The 17,600-nt window shown below is 33.4% G+C and overlaps 1 protein-coding gene across 1 annotated transcript in view; it reads right to left on the reverse strand.

The window, feature by feature from the left end:
- Positions 1–1,495: 1,495 nt before the first annotated feature.
- The window catches only part of app (Palmitoyltransferase app), a 105,809-nt gene continuing 89,704 nt past the window's right edge, over positions 1,496–17,600 (reverse strand). The window contains exon 9 of the mRNA XM_069828131.1: positions 1,496–7,053. Within this exon, the coding sequence (XP_069684232.1) occupies positions 6,704–7,053 (350 nt within the window). The 3' untranslated portion in view covers positions 1,496–6,703. The remainder of the gene's footprint in view (positions 7,054–17,600) is intronic.

Below are 17,600 nucleotides of genomic sequence, written 5' to 3' on the forward strand. Positions count from 1 at the left end.
GTGAACAAGTGATCGTTAATTGGCCCCCGCGTTCTCCGGATCTTAATCTATGTGACTTTTATCTTTAGGGTATGTTAAAACATAAAATGTATGTGAACAATCCTCATACATTAGAGGAACTTCAAGAAAATATTCGGGCTGTGATCTATAATATTTCAAGGCAGGAATTGGATCGCGTATTTCAGCATCTTCTTCGCCGATGTGAGCGTTGCATTGAAGCTGGTGGAGGTCATTTTGAACATCTTATGTTTCAAGGTAAGGAAATAAACACCATTAAATTAATTTTACAGAAGATAAACTAACACTAAATACGGGTAGAAAGGATGCATTTTGGGCCCCTTAGCAGTTCAATTACCCCACAATGCCACTGGGTGTTACTGTTTGAGAGTACTGCCTGCCTGTCAGCGAGTCTTAAGTTGAAAGCGTTGTATAAACTATAATACTATAGTATGTACTAGATAGTATACAGTATATTCTTTACTCTCTTTCGAAGTTGATTTATTATTATTAGGATTTGAATACTATATCCTGCATTTTTTCTGTATAGATCAGGCTGTAATATGGTATTATTTTTCCAGGCTACATCAATAATTCAAGGGAAATTTCATAACCTAGCAAAAACGTAACAAAATTAAAAGTTTAGGCCCTATATAATTAATTGAAACACATAAAACGAATAAAATCAGTTGTACAGCAAATTAAATTAGTTCAAATTTGTAGTAACTTTAAGGTATAAATGCAGTATCACCACCTTTCCTGGATTCCTGATGAGAGAATCTGGAAACCTGGTGGTTGCAGGGTCAATCACAATGTCACTATAGTATTCAGAAACGACAGGAGTTTAATCTACACATGCAACTGTGTGAGTAGCGTTAGTTTATGTGAAGTTAGGAACCAAGTCCATCATGTCAGTAACCAAAGAGCATGCAAATATCAAATTTTGCCAAAATCGAGAGATCCCTGAATTTTAGTCTGAGAACATCACAGTATTGCCATATTCTCCACATTTCCCTGAGATAGCATCATGTGAGTTTTTACTATTTCCATGCGTGAAAGACCAATGTAAATTCTCTTCAATATGGAAAATTATCACAGCTACAAAGCAAACCCTTCGTCATATTTTGGAAACAAAAAAACTTCTTCAAGACTGTTTCTAACAATTGTACCAATACTGACAAGTATTTCGTAGCTGAGAGAGGTTACTTAAAATGTGCATTTGAGTAAGGAGCCACAACTATGCAATCAATGTTTACAGTAACCACAGTCCACAAAATTGACTCTATTACAAAGTTTCAAAATTGTGGTTTTTTTTTTTCCAGGTCATATTTACATAAATTCACTGTATATTATATTTTTTTCTTCTGCTATAGTTCTACAGCCGAAATTGAGCTTTGGCGTCCTTTGGTCTTACCTTCAGAAATCTCTTTTTTTTTTGGCTTATGTTTTCCAATCCTTAACCTTTAATACAGGTTTCAGCATACTCTATCACTGCATCTTCCCATCTAGCCTTAGGTTATCCTGTTTTTTTTTTATAAATTTATAATTCTTGTCACCTTTCTACAAACCAAGCAAGCTTACACACTGATCTCTTTAACCCATCCACTTACGAATTAAAAACAAAGTCCCTTTCATTGAGACAAATTTCGTAAAGGTACATATTAAATCAATAAACAATCTAATGAACACATTCAATTCATTACTTTGTAAGTTGGCAATATAATTTATGTCTCAAAAGTGAATCAGCAACTCTTATTCGTGTGTTAATGTGTAAGCCGATGGGTTAATTAAAAAAGAAAATCACATAAAGTAGTTTTCATAACCTTAATACGATTCGTTGAAATAATTTCAACTTATGAAAACATAATGGAAGCATGAAAATCTTTATATAACACAGTAAGCTTTAAAAATTTGCAATATACAAAAATCTACATTTAACTTAAAGCCTTTGTAAAAACGGAAGCTCAATCAGGCCAGTACTAGGTCCTTTTGTAACATTGTTGAGATCAACTCAACTACAGGCCTTTCTATTATTCATTATCTTTACCTCGAATCTGAATGACTGTTTAGCAACTAACCTATATACGGTACTACACAAACAACAAATCCATGGCATGCAAATCCCAAATATGTTTTGTAATCTGAATTACAAAAGTTACCTTCAACCAAATCTCTGTTTTTAATGAGCCGTTCAGAGCAGAAGTGGTGTAAGTCAAGAATGGGTAATGAGGATTGAAGTACACATTCTATAAAATACAGCACAAAATAGCAATTAATATTCACTTTATTTAAACTGCTAGTACTCAGTGGATAGCAAGAACGACATATTAATTGTTACTTTGCGCTGTATTTTACAGAATTTTTACTTTAAACATCATTATTCAATTTTGACTTACACCACTTTTGCTCTGAAAGGCTCAAATATAGTGTGATCACTTTATTAGTAAAACATTCCCTGAACTTTCAAATGAGTTGATAACAGTGATAATTGTTGTGGAGGTAATGGTAGTTGCAATGGTGATGTCTATGGTGGCAAAAATAGTAGTGGTGGTGAGGAAGACGGCAGTGAAAAGCTTTTGGAATCAATGCGTAGACGAATTTTCTTGCAATTGTTTTGAAAGAGAAAAATGTTTTACACTTCACGTGATGTATGTTCCTAACAAAATTGAAGAGGTACATTCCAAATTGTCCTACGTCCTTTTTTTAAAGTTTTTAACTTGTTTTATTCAAATTTTAAATTTATTCTTTTCAACTGTGTAAGTTTATTTAACAGACTCTCCTAAATCTTGACTTTGATGTGTTTGAAAAAACATATGCAGAAACTAAGGACGTCAAATTTATTTTATCAGTTTTTTTGTCGTTTTTCTCATAACTTGTCATTTGGATTTAGGCCAGTTTCGAATCCACCTCTTCAATTGTAATTCACTGCATACGCCAAATATGAAATAATACTGCTAAAGGCTGGTCCACAATAAACCGGGAACGAGAACGGAAAGCAGAGGACGTGAACATGAACATTTTTGATACACAATAAACCGAAAATGGAAATGACTATGCATATCGATATGCATGTCAATAATGATATGTACCGGTACAGTCAATATACGCATTCTGATGCTATTTGTGTATAATTGACCGATGGCGTTCTCTCATCAGTACAAGCCAGCCAACATAAACACAGACTACCCAACTTCAAAATTTATGACACAAAATATTTCAGAATTCAATTCACGTGGTAATCTGGTCACATATACATGTAGGATATATTCAAAGTGATTCTACTGAATTTCGGAGATAGTTAGAAGAAGAAATTATGACACGACCTCCTTGGTACAAAATATACGACGACCAAATAGCTTTATGATGACAACAAAAACAATCTAGTAGGCTGTGATCAGAAATCAAATGTTTAATACACCAATACGGAACACAGGCCTCACATTATGTAACATGTTTATAAACTGTGATTATATTAATAAATGAACTAAAAATATTGATATTTTAACTAAAATATATTAAAAAATAAACTATTAACATAAAAAATATTAGTGGACATAAATATCTCCAAAGTCTACCAATAGTAACTGCATCCTTCTATAAAAAATTGTTTAATATACGTCCAATGACCTTCATAAAAATGATTAGTACAAATAAAGAGTTTTAAGCTCAAAGAGGTACATACTCTTATCTTTTATCTTCAGACTGTATTCTCAAATTTAGTAAATAAGACGAAAAACTGTAATTGTCAAATAACACTGGTCAACATGATTCTTTTCACAGGAACTCAATACAGATTCTAGTGCAGTTTTTTATGCTAAATTCAAATATGTAATCAGAATTTTTCCATCAGGCATGGTTTTTTAGTGACAGTCACTTTTTGTATAAAATACTTCTATATATCAGGCTTTCTTTGTTATAATTTTTGTAAGTTATAAGAAGTAAGAATTTTTGGTCAAATGTGGAAATTTTATTCCAATTGGATTGGTGTGATTCTCACTGGAAGGAAAAATTGAACAATTTGCAATTGCTATGGTTGGGTGAAAACAGAACGACCATTCAATTGATTCCTAGTTCTGTTTAATTAACATGAGATGAATTACATCTAAAAATAAAATAGCTATACAGTTAACTATCTCAATTTTCCATTTGTAATGAGGTCTACATTACATAGTGAAAAGTATCTGTACCAAAGGTCCAGATTTTGTAGTAACTCCAACTCGGACTTCGACCCAAATCATACTATAGAAGAAAGAGACGAGAGAATGTATTCTACATTCAAAGCAAATTGTCCATCAGAAAACACCCTTTTTAATTCAAGATCTCAGCCCTTCAAAGAGCTCAAGACATCACATCGAAATAATGGGAAGCATGAAGGAGAATGACTTCATTGTGAAATCCCCCCCCTCCCCCCCCCCCGCAAAAGATCTTCATGTCTTATTCGGGATTTAAATTCGTCCATAAAGTTTGTGCAGTAATGGAGACTCTCGGGACATCAACTCCAGCCAGACGAGTAGCGATTGTTAATAAATTAATTGAAAGTTAGTTTGAAGGCTGTATTGCATTATGGCATTATGATCTGTGGCTCATACCACTGATATGAAAGAGACACATTAGAATTTGAAATTGCTGTTAGAAAAAACCCGGTATACAAAATGTAACTAGAATATATGTGGAGATTTGAAGGTGATAGCTTAATTTCTGAGTGTGCAACTTGGATACATTAAATTATGCTGTTTTTTGTGTGAATGGGACAGCAGGGATAGGAAGGCTCACTACATCAGGAAACAATGACCTGAACGTTAATATTTTATTCCTGACCATAAACATGTGTCAAATACCCCATCAGTGAATCCTGAAAAAGTATATTCACCTGCCATACTTATAAAACTTGGACTTAACGAAAAATTTTGAGAAAGCGATTGATAAAAATTCTGCTGCATTTATGTATTTAAAATCTAAATTTCCCGAAGTTAATTACGTAAAACTGAAGGGAGGAATTTTTATAGGGCCACAGAAAAGATCACCAATATTGGTTAATAAAAATTTTGAGAGAAGCTGTTAAATTCACTGGAGAAAGCTGCCTGGAAATCATTAAAAAATATTTCTTGTGGTTTTCTTGGAAATCATAAGGTAGAAAATTAATGTGAAATAGTGAGTGATCTTGTAAATTCAAACAAAGCTATGGAGCGCAACTTGTCTTTAAAAATTCACTTCTTGGACACCTAGACTTCTTCCCAGAAAATCTTGGGGCTGTCAGTGATGAACATGGTGAGCAATTTTAATAGTACATTTCTACGATGGAAAGGAAGTAATACTGGGTAACTTTCGGTGCTGGACCCCGGACTCATTTCACCGGCATTATCACCTTCAACTCATTCAGACGCTAAATAACCTAAGATGTTGATAAAGCGTCGTAAAATAACCTATAAAAAAAAATAAAAAGGAAGTATCAAGGCAACTGGAGTTCCAGTATGCTGGAAAACCACTGCTGCATGATGAAGAGAGACATTCCAAAGTCAAAATATGCCCGAAAATCATCATATAAAACATTTTAAGTAAACCAAAATGATGTGTTTATTTATCATTTAGTGTTATTTAAGTTATAATTCTATAAAAATTAAAATGTGCGTCCAAAAAAAACCCTACCTGATGGAACAAATATGAAAGCATATTTGAACTCAGCATGACAAAGACACTTAGATTCAGTTAGTTTAGTACTTGTGAAAGAAAAAAAGTTTTACTTTGTAGGCCAGTGTAATTAATAATTTTCCTATTTCCATTAATTACTTACATAAGATTATTTACCAGCAAAAAAGTATAGCACGTATTTCATTAATATGAAAATGTATATTATCCCGCATAATGCTTCTTAAACGAAAGGAATAACTTTACTTTTCCAAAGTCTAATCTCTATGGTTAATCAGTTGGTGTTGATGAGTGAACATAATACAGCATCAGCTCCTATTACTCTTATTATGGTAAAATTACCCTTTAAATAACTCAAAGCATATCTTAAATTTCATTTTTCTCTCTCTTTCTCGAAACTAAGAAACATCAACTGTTGTCACGTAGCACACATTCAATATTGAAATAGAATTTTCAAACACTTGAATAAAATTAATTGCAAGACAAAGAAGATGAATAGAACTCTTCCAAACTGTAGTATTTTGCTCGAATAGAACTCTCCCGAACTGTAGTATTTTGCTCGAATAGAACTCTCCCAAACTGTAGTATTTTGCTCGAATAGAACTCTCCCAAACTGTAGTATTTTGCTCGAATAGAACTCTCCCAAACTGTAGTATTTTGTTCGAATAGAACTCTCCCAAGCTAGTATTTGCTCGAATAGAACTCTCCCAAACTATAGTATTTTGTTTGAATAGAACTCTCACAAACTGTAGTATTTTGCTTGAATAGAACTCTCCCAAATTGTAGTACTTTGTTCGAATAGAACTCTCCCAAACTGTAGTATTATGCTCAATCTCAAATAAAAAGAACTTGACTGCAATACAAAATATGCACATTAAAATCATCTGGTATGGGAAGTCTATGTTCAGCTCTATTACCTTTGTGTAAAATTGCATGATATGGATAGTCATCAATCACAAACAAGAATTCATAGACATGTTAGTTGCTAAACATTCATTCACTTTACCGACTAAGCCAATACCGACCTGCTGCCATTTCACACCCACACACCACTCCGCCGTCACACAGCACTAAGTTTCAGCAGTCCTGCCTGACTGCCTGCTCCCACTGAGGATTCTTCTAAAGAATCCAAGTCCAAAGCAGATTCTATCATTGTTGTGTCTTGCAGTAGGCGCAATCTGCTAGCACTCAGAGGCACTACAACGTTTGTGTCACACATCACTACTTCAGTCAGATCCAAATCTGTCATCTCAGTCGGCGAGCAACCCTCGCCACCACCACCGTCACCACTGACACCCGTCACAGTTAAAATGACATCGTCGACATCTGGTGGAGCTGTAGTATTAGTGCCAATATTGGAAATGGTGGCCCCATTCATTACAAGTTGTGATATACTACTTGAATTGCTCCCTGTAAAGAAATACAATCACAATGAGTCTACATAAACTGAGCAAAAAATTCATCCTGAAATTTAAGTTGTTCCATGAATATCATTAATACTTCCAACACTTCACTCTTTTGTTAAATACTTAAATCTTTTGAAAGTTGTGTGTATTAATCTAAATAAAGTAAATGATTGAAGGCTTCAGTCATTGACACAAGAAATACAGGGTGAGTCAGGAGGAAAGGTACATGGTGTGAGATGTGATAATATTGATAATTCTGAACAAAAAGTTTATATGAAAATATGCCCTATTCTTAACATTATTTGACATACAGCTGTTTGAAAATTATGAGCGTCAGTCTCATGTCCTTCATCAGCATTCACATGCAAAAGCAAACAAACGACATTAGGTTGTAATACGATCAATGAAAGTATCCTGGGCATTGGATCAGTTGCGGTGGAGTCATTTCTTGGCCACCGAGGTCACCCGACCTTACTCCATTGGATTAATGTGTGTGGGATTGGCTTAAGAGCGAAGTCTACAAGCGCAAAGTGGAAACAAGGGAGGAACTTCTTGCTCGAATTTTACATGCTTGTGCTCAAGTAAAGGAATGTCCAAATCAGCCCAGATCAGCAACATAACAGCTGTCTACAAGAACTGCAAAGTCCTTTGAAGTTGATGGTGGACTGTTTGAACATGTTCTGTAAAAAAAAGTACACAATTAAACAGAACATAAGGTAACAATGTTTTAATTTACTATCACCTGCACCTTTTCTGTTCCTCATTGTTTCCATTAGTTTTCTCCGAAACTGTTAAGAACAGGATATAGGTATATATAAACTTTTTTTGTTCAGGATCACCAATATTATCAATTCTCAAACCATGTACCTTTCCTCCTGACTCACTCTGTATGTCTTTCTGGTCGAGTGGTTAACAAGCTTGCCAATACATTCAAGGTCTGCAAATCCAGCTCAGGGGAACAAACCTCACAGGGGAATAAAATGCTTATAATAACTTCTTTTGGATGGGGAACAAAGCCAAGAGTCCGTATCATGAGAAGGCTTTAAGCCATGGTCGTCAGCATTCACTACAGAGGATATTAGGTATGCAGTGTATCAGAGCATGCACCACAGTGCTAGAGAGGGAAAAAGCTGCCTTACAAGTACTTAATTTGGGCGATCAGTGGAGTAGTCAGTAGATGCTTGTAAGTGGTATATGTTCTCGATGATTGAAAGATCAGATAGTGGTTTATGTAGGTCTTCTACCCCTATGTTGTTTAACCCTTTACACGAGGAGGCATTTTTTTTACAGAGTTTTAAAATGTTGCGAGATATTTAATTCTCAATAAGATCTTCAATGTGGTGAGAAAATGTAACCTGCAGCGTCACTACAACAAGTGTCATGCTAATAATTATGAAAAATTAAAAGGCGATGGTGGAGAAGCATAGCTGAGCCTAAGTGATGATTTTAAGGTCTCATCCCATCCACGAGTCTGTTATGCTGGCATGGTTTAGCCACCTTAATCATAGAAAATAGCCTCTCACAAACATATGTTGATCCAAACATCCTCAAATGCGTGCTGCCAGATGATGCAATTTTGGCCTTTTCTTGAAGTTTTTTATTTTCGACCAATTTTTGTAATTTGACACTAAAGAAAAAACCTATCACAAGTAGAGACTATTTTCACAATATTCATATTTGCATTAATTTTGAATACATATACACTTTTTGTAGTTTTATTTCATGGTGTTTATGTTCCTTTATTAATTTATTATTGCTTTGCATAAAGGACTAACACAGTTTTAGAGGGGACACATATTCTTTAGTTATTGGCATCATAAACGAAAATACCGGTACTGAGTATTTATTAATTATATTAAATATTCTTCATTGATTATAGTTCACGTTAACACTTTGTTTGTTAAAAACATAAAATTGTTTAGTCACACATTAAAAAGTGTTAAAATTTTTAAAAAAGGTATATACCTTGGACAGACGGCCCGTTTCGACGTGATGTTACGTCTTCATCAGTGTCTCCTGAACTACTCTGACACTGATGAAGACGTAACATCACGTCGAAACAGGCCGTCTGTCCAAGGTATATACCTTTTTTAAAAATTTTAACACTTTTTAACGTGTGACTAAACAATTTTATGTTTTAAATATTCTTATTTAAATACATATGTAAACGTTAAACTATTATTGCTGAATTCTACTAACGAGTAATGTAATTTATGGAATGAACGAAAAGCCACCACTGCAATACTGCTTACCCATCTGCAGCCATGAATGCACTACCATGCTTGCTTGTAAGAGATGCTAGCTCGAGGGTGTACTATTCTGATGAATGTTGCTCTAAGCAAAATTTACAGATTAATTATTATTGCCCTCATCAAAATTCAAATCTGGTAGTCACCATCCTATCCTAGTGGGTAATAAATTTTACTTTAATAGTTTCCAAGTGGAATTTTTCACACTGCCGAAGTAGAAGAGTCCAGAAAGTCTCTGTCGACCATATCTGTAGATGTAAACAACTAACCAATCAACAGAAAATTAATGGACATCGGTTTTGAAAAGCGAGTGACATTTCCCATTAACTTTTTAAATGCACACACATTAATGTATTATTAAATAAATGAAAATTTTAATTTCATTCACTTGAGTTGCTTCACACATTTGTAAGTTACAAATTTAATACAACAAATGAAATAAATAATGACTGTATGTGAAAGTATGTTTAACTATTCGAATAAAATGAATTATCAGTATTTCAATTTCCTCATGCTAATAGATGTTACAAACACTTGAGATCAGTTCCTGAATATCCTGATTCTATAACTTGCAAAACCAAAATTGTACCACAAGCTAAATAACACAACGAACCAGGTAAATAACTTGATGGTGAATGTCTTCAATCACGAACTTTATTTTTATCTTCTTTTTTATGTTACATTCACAATCTTCCCTAAATTTATCAAATCTTCTTGTGAATATCTACGTTAGAAAGAGAGGTAGGGCATTATCAAATTGAAAGTGGCAACAAAATCCAACTCAAATGCATGCAAAGTACAATTTCAGATGATTAAAAAAAACCGTTTTATGTATTTCTCTTATTTAGTTACCATTGCATGACTATGACAGTAAATTGATCTAAGTATAGTAAATAGATAATAAACCAAATAAACTCTCTGTATTTATATTTTATGACTAAAAAAATACAAAATATGCGTAATTAATTATGGTAATGATAAGTTTTCTGTCTCTTAACGCATTATACTGTAGCTTACGCAATATAGTAAACACAGATAGACTTAAACAGTAATTCCAAAAGCTGCAATTCATGACGAAAAATATATAGCAATATTTCACCTTTCAAAACGAAGGCCAACTCCAAAATAATTTTAAACAATCAATTCACCATAATGAGATTTTAATACCCAAGGTGTGGCATGAAGAGCTTCAACTTGAAAAGAGACCTGCAAATTTTTAACAGCACTACAAAAGAATTTAATATAAGGTATATAGCGAATAACTTACTCAATACAGCAAATTTATTTAAAAAGAACATAATACACTATCAACCAAAAAGTAATTGGGCACTGTTTTTGTCCCTTTAGAACCTTGTGGTACCACCTCTTGTTGCTATGACAGCAGCCACCCTGTCAGGCATGCTCTCCACTAATTTGTATAGGATATCCACTGGAATGCGTCTACATTCCTCTTGCAACACGCCACTCAGTTGGACAATGGAAGTTGGCCCCATGTTTCAGCGGCTACTGTGCAGTGGTGTGCAGACAGTAATGTTCACTGGTTGGACTGGCCTGCACAGAGTCCTGATATCAATCCCAATGAGCATCTTTGGGACGAAATGGACTGGTGATTGAGGTCTCGGGAGATGTAATCAACTTCCATTGTCCAACTGAGTGCCACATTGCAAGAAGAATGGCGATGCATTCCAGGGGATATCCTACACAAACTAGTGGAGAGCATGCCTGACAGGGTGGCTGCTGTTATAGCAACAAGAGGTGGTACCACGAGATTCTAAAGGGGCAAAAACAGTGCCCAATTACTTTTTGGTAGATAGTGTATTATAACCCTTTTGTGTAAGATGTATCCAACTAATATAATCGTATATGGCAATATTCAACATTTATTATTTTCTGCAATAATGTTTATACACGGTATGGAATATTGCTAATAACGTCTTAAATTTTAATTTTACCAAAAAAAAGTTTTATACAAAAGCTGTTGGAGATAAACCATACAATATGATACCAGGGTTCGAAAAAAGTTAGTTATTCAGGCTTACAGTGTGACGGTTTTTAAATGGCAGCCTATATTAAAATTTGCATAATCCGAATCTCCATTAAATTTTACATATGAATGCGTTATCCTTTCACCTGTTTCATGTCTTTCAACTATTTTTTAAACTTGTTTCGTGGACTTCAAACTTGAGAAAAATAAGTATGTAAGATTATGATGAGTACGCCATAAAACTAATTAAAACACTATCACTCACCAAACTTCACAATAGATGCTCAAAATGAGAACCATTCACAACCAAATAATGTCCTAGTCTATCACGGAAACAGTCCACTGTCTTTCTCACAGTTACATGACTGATCTGTTACATCTCATATCCACAATGGACTGTTTTCGTAATGGACTGGGACATTGTTTAGCTATGAATGGTTCTTATTTTGAGAATCTGTTGTCAAATTTGGTTAGTGATAGTGTTTTGCTTAGTTTTATGGCCTACTCAACTTATATGTCTCAAGTTTGAAGTACAGGAAACAAGTTTACTAAATAGTTAAAAGACATGAAATGGGTAAAAACTTCTACACATTCATACGTAAAATTTAATGGAGATTCGAAATAATGTAAATTTTAACATAGAGTGTCATTTAAAAAAAAATAAAGTTTACTGTCACATCCTATATACCTGAATAACTATTTTTTTTCGAACCCTGGTATCATATTGCATGGTTTATCTCCAACAGCTTTTGTATAAATTACTTTTTTTTTTTTTTTTTTTGTAAAATTAAAATTTGAGAAATTATTAGTAATATTTCATATTTATTGATTATTATTATTATTATTATTATTATTATTAAATGAGTCACAATGTACCAAGGATGGTGCTGCCAAACGAAAACCTATTCCAAATATTATCTTTGACCATCGTAAATTCCACCTGGAATAATTTAAAAAAACTACTGCAGTCCCAAGTTACTGTATATCGAAATTACAATATATATATATATATATATATATATATATATATATATATATATATATATAGAGAGAGAGAGAGAGAGAGAGAGAGAGTTTTAACGAACATGAAGGATATGTATAATTCGTTCACATAAGTAATGAAGATTATGAAAGATAAATAACAAGAAAATAAGTTCTGGTGGTGGACAATATATTTGACAGAAATAGCAAGGCAGCAGGCAACTGATGAAGTCCTGAAATGTCAAGGAAACCATAATACGAGATAAAGAAACAATATAAAAAATTAAGAGTAGTACCATAACATGCTAGTTAGCCCATTCTTGAACTGTATAAAAAACAGGTTATGTCTAATTTAATTCAAGTTATTCCTATCGTAAAAAAATTTGAAAAACAGATTTTTGGAATGCTGTTTGTAAGCATGTCTGTGTACCATATTAGTAACTGTTATTAGTTATTATAATATCTTGTTAATTTCTTTAATATCAGGGGTTTTATCGTTTTTTTAAATACTAGAGTGTCAAAATGTGTTTATAATGATTCTTTTAAAAATTTGCAATATATGTTTAAAATGTTTAAAAATGTTATGCTTTAACGACAGATACAGTATCCATCCTTTATGTCTGATTTGGTTACAACACAGCTTTCAAAAAGTATACAGGACAAATTCTGCTTTAGGTTAAAAAAACCAATAGGTAGAAAACTTAAACGTAAATGAAACACAAATGCAAAACTTTCTATTCTAAATATTTTACAAAAGGTACAGTACTTCTTTCTAGGAATACTTGGTATCATGCTTTATCTACCTACTTAATATACATATTTAATTAAAAACTAAATCACTATATAACTACTACGCATCATCAACAGTAATTATTAAAACACTTTTAAAATGTATTAACTATACACCTGTCTTATTTTACTAGTTACTATGATACTGTTACGAAACACATTTCAACCATCCATTGTGCATAAAATACCAAATGCAAAACACATCTAATGTCTACACACAAACTCCATGCAACACGAATGAACTCAATTAACACTCTAAAGTTCCTTATTGCATTATTTGATGCTCCAGTATCCTCTGATGACTGCTGCAATTGTTATTTTATTTAATATATCTCAATTTTTTAACCTGTACTCTAAAAGTATAGTGCTAAAAGGGAAAATATCAGCGTTTGTAAAATGAAATTTTTTTAAATTTCCTGTCTCATGTAACTCTTCTACATATTTCGTCCATCTGTTCAGTATTTCTGGTATGTCTGTTATTTCATTTTCGATTTCGTCCTCTAACAACCACATGGATTTGCTTTTTTTTTTATATTTGTGAAATTTTTCTCTCTAGATCCTCTATTTCTTTACATTTCTCTTTCATTCAGTCTGCCTTCGCCTTATCAGTTTCTCTTCTTAGTTCGTCAAGTTTCCTGTAATTTCTTATACCTCCTGTGTTGATGTTTTTCCATTTTCTCCTTTCCTCCATCTTCTCCAACATTTTTCCTGTGACCCAAGATCTTTTAATTCTCACACCTTCTCTATATCCTATTGTTTCTTCTGCTGTTGTCTTTATACAGCTTTTTAGACGAGTTCAGTACTCATCACTATTCTCAGGTGTGGATTCTATTGTAGCAGCTTTCTCTTGAAAATTTGCTTGAAATTTTCTTCTTTCCTCTTGATTCTTCAGTTTTTCCATGTCAAATGGGTAAATTGCTCAACAGAATATAAGCAACAAAATTTGATTTAGTAATTGCATCTTCCTGAGGAGGTATAGAAGTTGTTCTTTATGTTGCTTCTCCCCCCCCCCCCCAAATTCAGTGCTTTATTCCCTTTTTAGAGGGTTTGGAATTGAATGGGTTACATCAGCTTCTTGTCTATATAGATGACATGAATATATTAGGAGAAAATGCACAAACGATTAGGGAAAACACGGAAATTTTACTTGAAGCAAGTAAAGCAATAGGTTGGAAAATAAATCCCAAAAAGATAAAGTATACGATTACGTCTTGTGATCTTTGAAGTGGAAAAATTCTAATATCTTCGAGCAACAGTAATAAATATAAATGACACTCGGTAAGAAATTAAACACAGAATAAATATGGGGAATGCCTGTTATTATTCAGTTGAGAAGCTTTTGTCATCAAGTCTGCTCTCAAAAAATCTGAAAGTTAGAATTTATAAAACAGTTACATTACCAGTTGTTCTGTATGGTTGTGAAACTTAGACTTTCACTTTGAGAGAGGAACAGAGATTAAGGGTGTTTGAGAATGAGGTTCTTAGGAAAATATTTGGGGCTAACAGGGATGAAGATACAGGAGAATGCAGAAAGTTTCACAACGCAGAACTGCACACATTGTATTCTTCACCTGATGCAATTAGGAACATTAAATCCAGACGTTTGAGATGGGCAGGGCATGTAGCACGTATGGGCGAATCCAGAAATGCATATAGAGTGTTAATTGGAAGGCTGGAGAGAAAAAAACCTGTGGGGAGGCCGAGAAATAGATGGGAGGATAACATTAAAATGGATTTGCGGGAGGTGGGATATGATGATAGAGACTGGATTAATCTTGCACAGGATAGGGACCGATGGCAGACTTATGTGAGGGAGGCAATGAACTTCTAGGTTCCTTAAAAGCCATAAGTAAGTAACTGCATCTATAACAATGTGTTAATTTATCGAATTTCTTACAATATTTTTTCTTTTCTGTATATGCATTTTACAGATAAAAGTGTACATATTATAATAACTTTGTTCATAGAATTTTGGATCCCTTTATATTCATAGAACAAAGGAAAAGGGACTAAAGCACTGAATTTGGGAGATAAAAAAGCAACAAAATGAACAACTTATATTCCTCCTAAGTCAACATCATTATTTATCACAAACATATACAACAGCAAGTAAATTTTGAATCCAATATTGAGATGACTTTGTCTTAAACATGGTAACATCCTTTGATGTTTTCTCTCAAACATTGTACTGGCTGCACAACAAATAGCAGTAATCCTATTTCACCAAACTTCGATAACTTCTAATTTCACAATTGGAACATCTGGCCAACATCTACGGCTGACCTCTAGGATCCAGAATACAAAGCAGAGGTTAACTTAAAAATAATGTACAATTTGATTTCGGAGAAAAATGAGATGAAATTGCAATGAAGAATAATTAAAATGAAGTAAATAATATTATATAGTGCTATACAAGTGATTGTGAAATATGGATAATAAATCTCTCAATACCATTAGATAAATTCTGTTAATGTCATTAGAAAATTTAAGAGAAAGGAGAATATTTACATCTAACCACTTTATCTCTTAGCACAGAAAAGAAGCAGCAGAGATTTTGTAAGACAGTTTTAGAGCAGATATAAAAAGACATGAAATATGACAATTTTCTCATACTATTTACAATATTTAAGCTCAAATAAACCAGAATTTTGTGCTTTGTTTCTAAAAATATTAAAATATTCTGAAATAAATCATAAATATGATCATGGATATCAGACTATCAAATTACCTTCGATTTTAATATAATTTAAAAGTTCACAAGTCAGAGAAAATGAAACACAAAAGAATCATATCTGTCATTCATAACCAAGCTCACTGAAAATAACATAAAAAATTAAATTATGGAACATGAGCATTGTCAGAAATTATGTTTCTTTTAAAAGAAATCTTCAAATTGATCAAGTGTGGAGGAAGTCTTGCTTTACCAAACTAAGATAGTAAAGGTAAAAAAAGGTAAAGGTATCCCCGTAACACGCCATGAAGGCACTTGTGGGGCATGGAGGTAGAGCCCCATGCTTTCCATGACCTCGGCACTAGAATGAGGTGGTGTGTGGTCGGCACCACACTCTGACCGCCTTTTACCCCCGGGAAAGACCCGGTACTCAATTTTATAGGAGGCTGAGTGAACCTCGGGGCCGTTCTGAAAGTTTGGCAACGAAAAAAAATCCTATCATCACCTGGGATCGAACCCCGGACCTTCCAGTCCATACCCAGCTGCTCTACCAACTGAGCTACCCGGCATGGAAAAGAATTGAACAAAGTGCAGAAAATCACAAATTTATATTAATAAACTGCAATTACACATATCAGCCATATTCTCATAACAGAAGAATAGTTTATTTATGACAATGTTTAAACTTTCATGTCAGATATTGTTTGGTGCTAACTACTGAATTAGATTAAATACGCCGTTGAAGTACAAAGTGTGCATAAAGTTTCGCACCATAGAACAAAACACAGTACAAATTTTATTTATGCTTGAATGATAACTTTCTCCATTGAATTGATCGCAGAAGTCTCGTCAATTGGACTCTATGCTCGCTGGCTTGAATCCCCTGGATTTTGCTTTCTGGAGAAGTTAAGTCATGGGTCTACAGCTTCAAGAGTGGACAAGAGTGGAGATACGGAAGACCTACACCAAAGGATCGAGGATGAGTGTTGCACCATATTACGTGTCTATATGATCCGTGTTTTAAACAACATGAGGTTTCGCCTCCAGATTTGTGTGGAGATACCAATAATAAGTATCTATCAACTAATGAATTTGCTAATACTATTTCTGTTGAGCCTCCAATAGTGAATAAAAATACAAATCCTAAATGATTGCATTGTGTATTGATGGTTACGTAAATTTGTGCAAAATTAATTTAGATATACCTATTTAAACTGTACGAAATATTAAAAAGTTATGTGTCTTACCATTGGGAGTATAAAAGAATAGGCTACCTTTCGTGTATAACCTAGAAAACGAAAGTCTATTTCCTTATTTCGATGCATATTGATTGATGTCATTTATGTATATCTTTGAAACTATAATTCAAGAAAATAAACAACAAATAGTAATATAAACTCCAATAAGATAAAAGAACTTCAATGTTAAAAAACGCGTAAAACATATGAGAAAGTATGTGTCATTTTCATGACAATTTTTTTTGTAAAAATGGCTGGTCATATACATCGATAACCTAAGTATGTTGATGTACACTCTACAAATTTTATAACCTGATAGGGGTACCATTTAAATATAACATTTCTAGGTGATTAGCTCTCAGTGTATGATATTTAAATATTTATTTATAAAAAGATTTTTTTTTTAACTTCTATTATATTCTCCAATTCAGAGCTTTCTTACTTTAACAAATGACACACACATAATGAAAACTCTCCAAAATGTAGGTGACATGACGACATCCCTTTACTTGAGACAACATAGACCAATCACAATTCTAACAGACAGACAATCACAATTCCAAGAGGAAAACACCCATGTTGCAGACGGGATTCGAACCCAAGATTTTACCTTCTATGCAACGTCAAAGTTTTATCTTA

The sequence above is a fragment of the Periplaneta americana genome, chromosome 6, assembly GCF_040183065.1.
Source record: "Periplaneta americana isolate PAMFEO1 chromosome 6, P.americana_PAMFEO1_priV1, whole genome shotgun sequence".
Taxonomy (NCBI): domain Eukaryota; kingdom Metazoa; phylum Arthropoda; class Insecta; order Blattodea; family Blattidae; genus Periplaneta; species Periplaneta americana.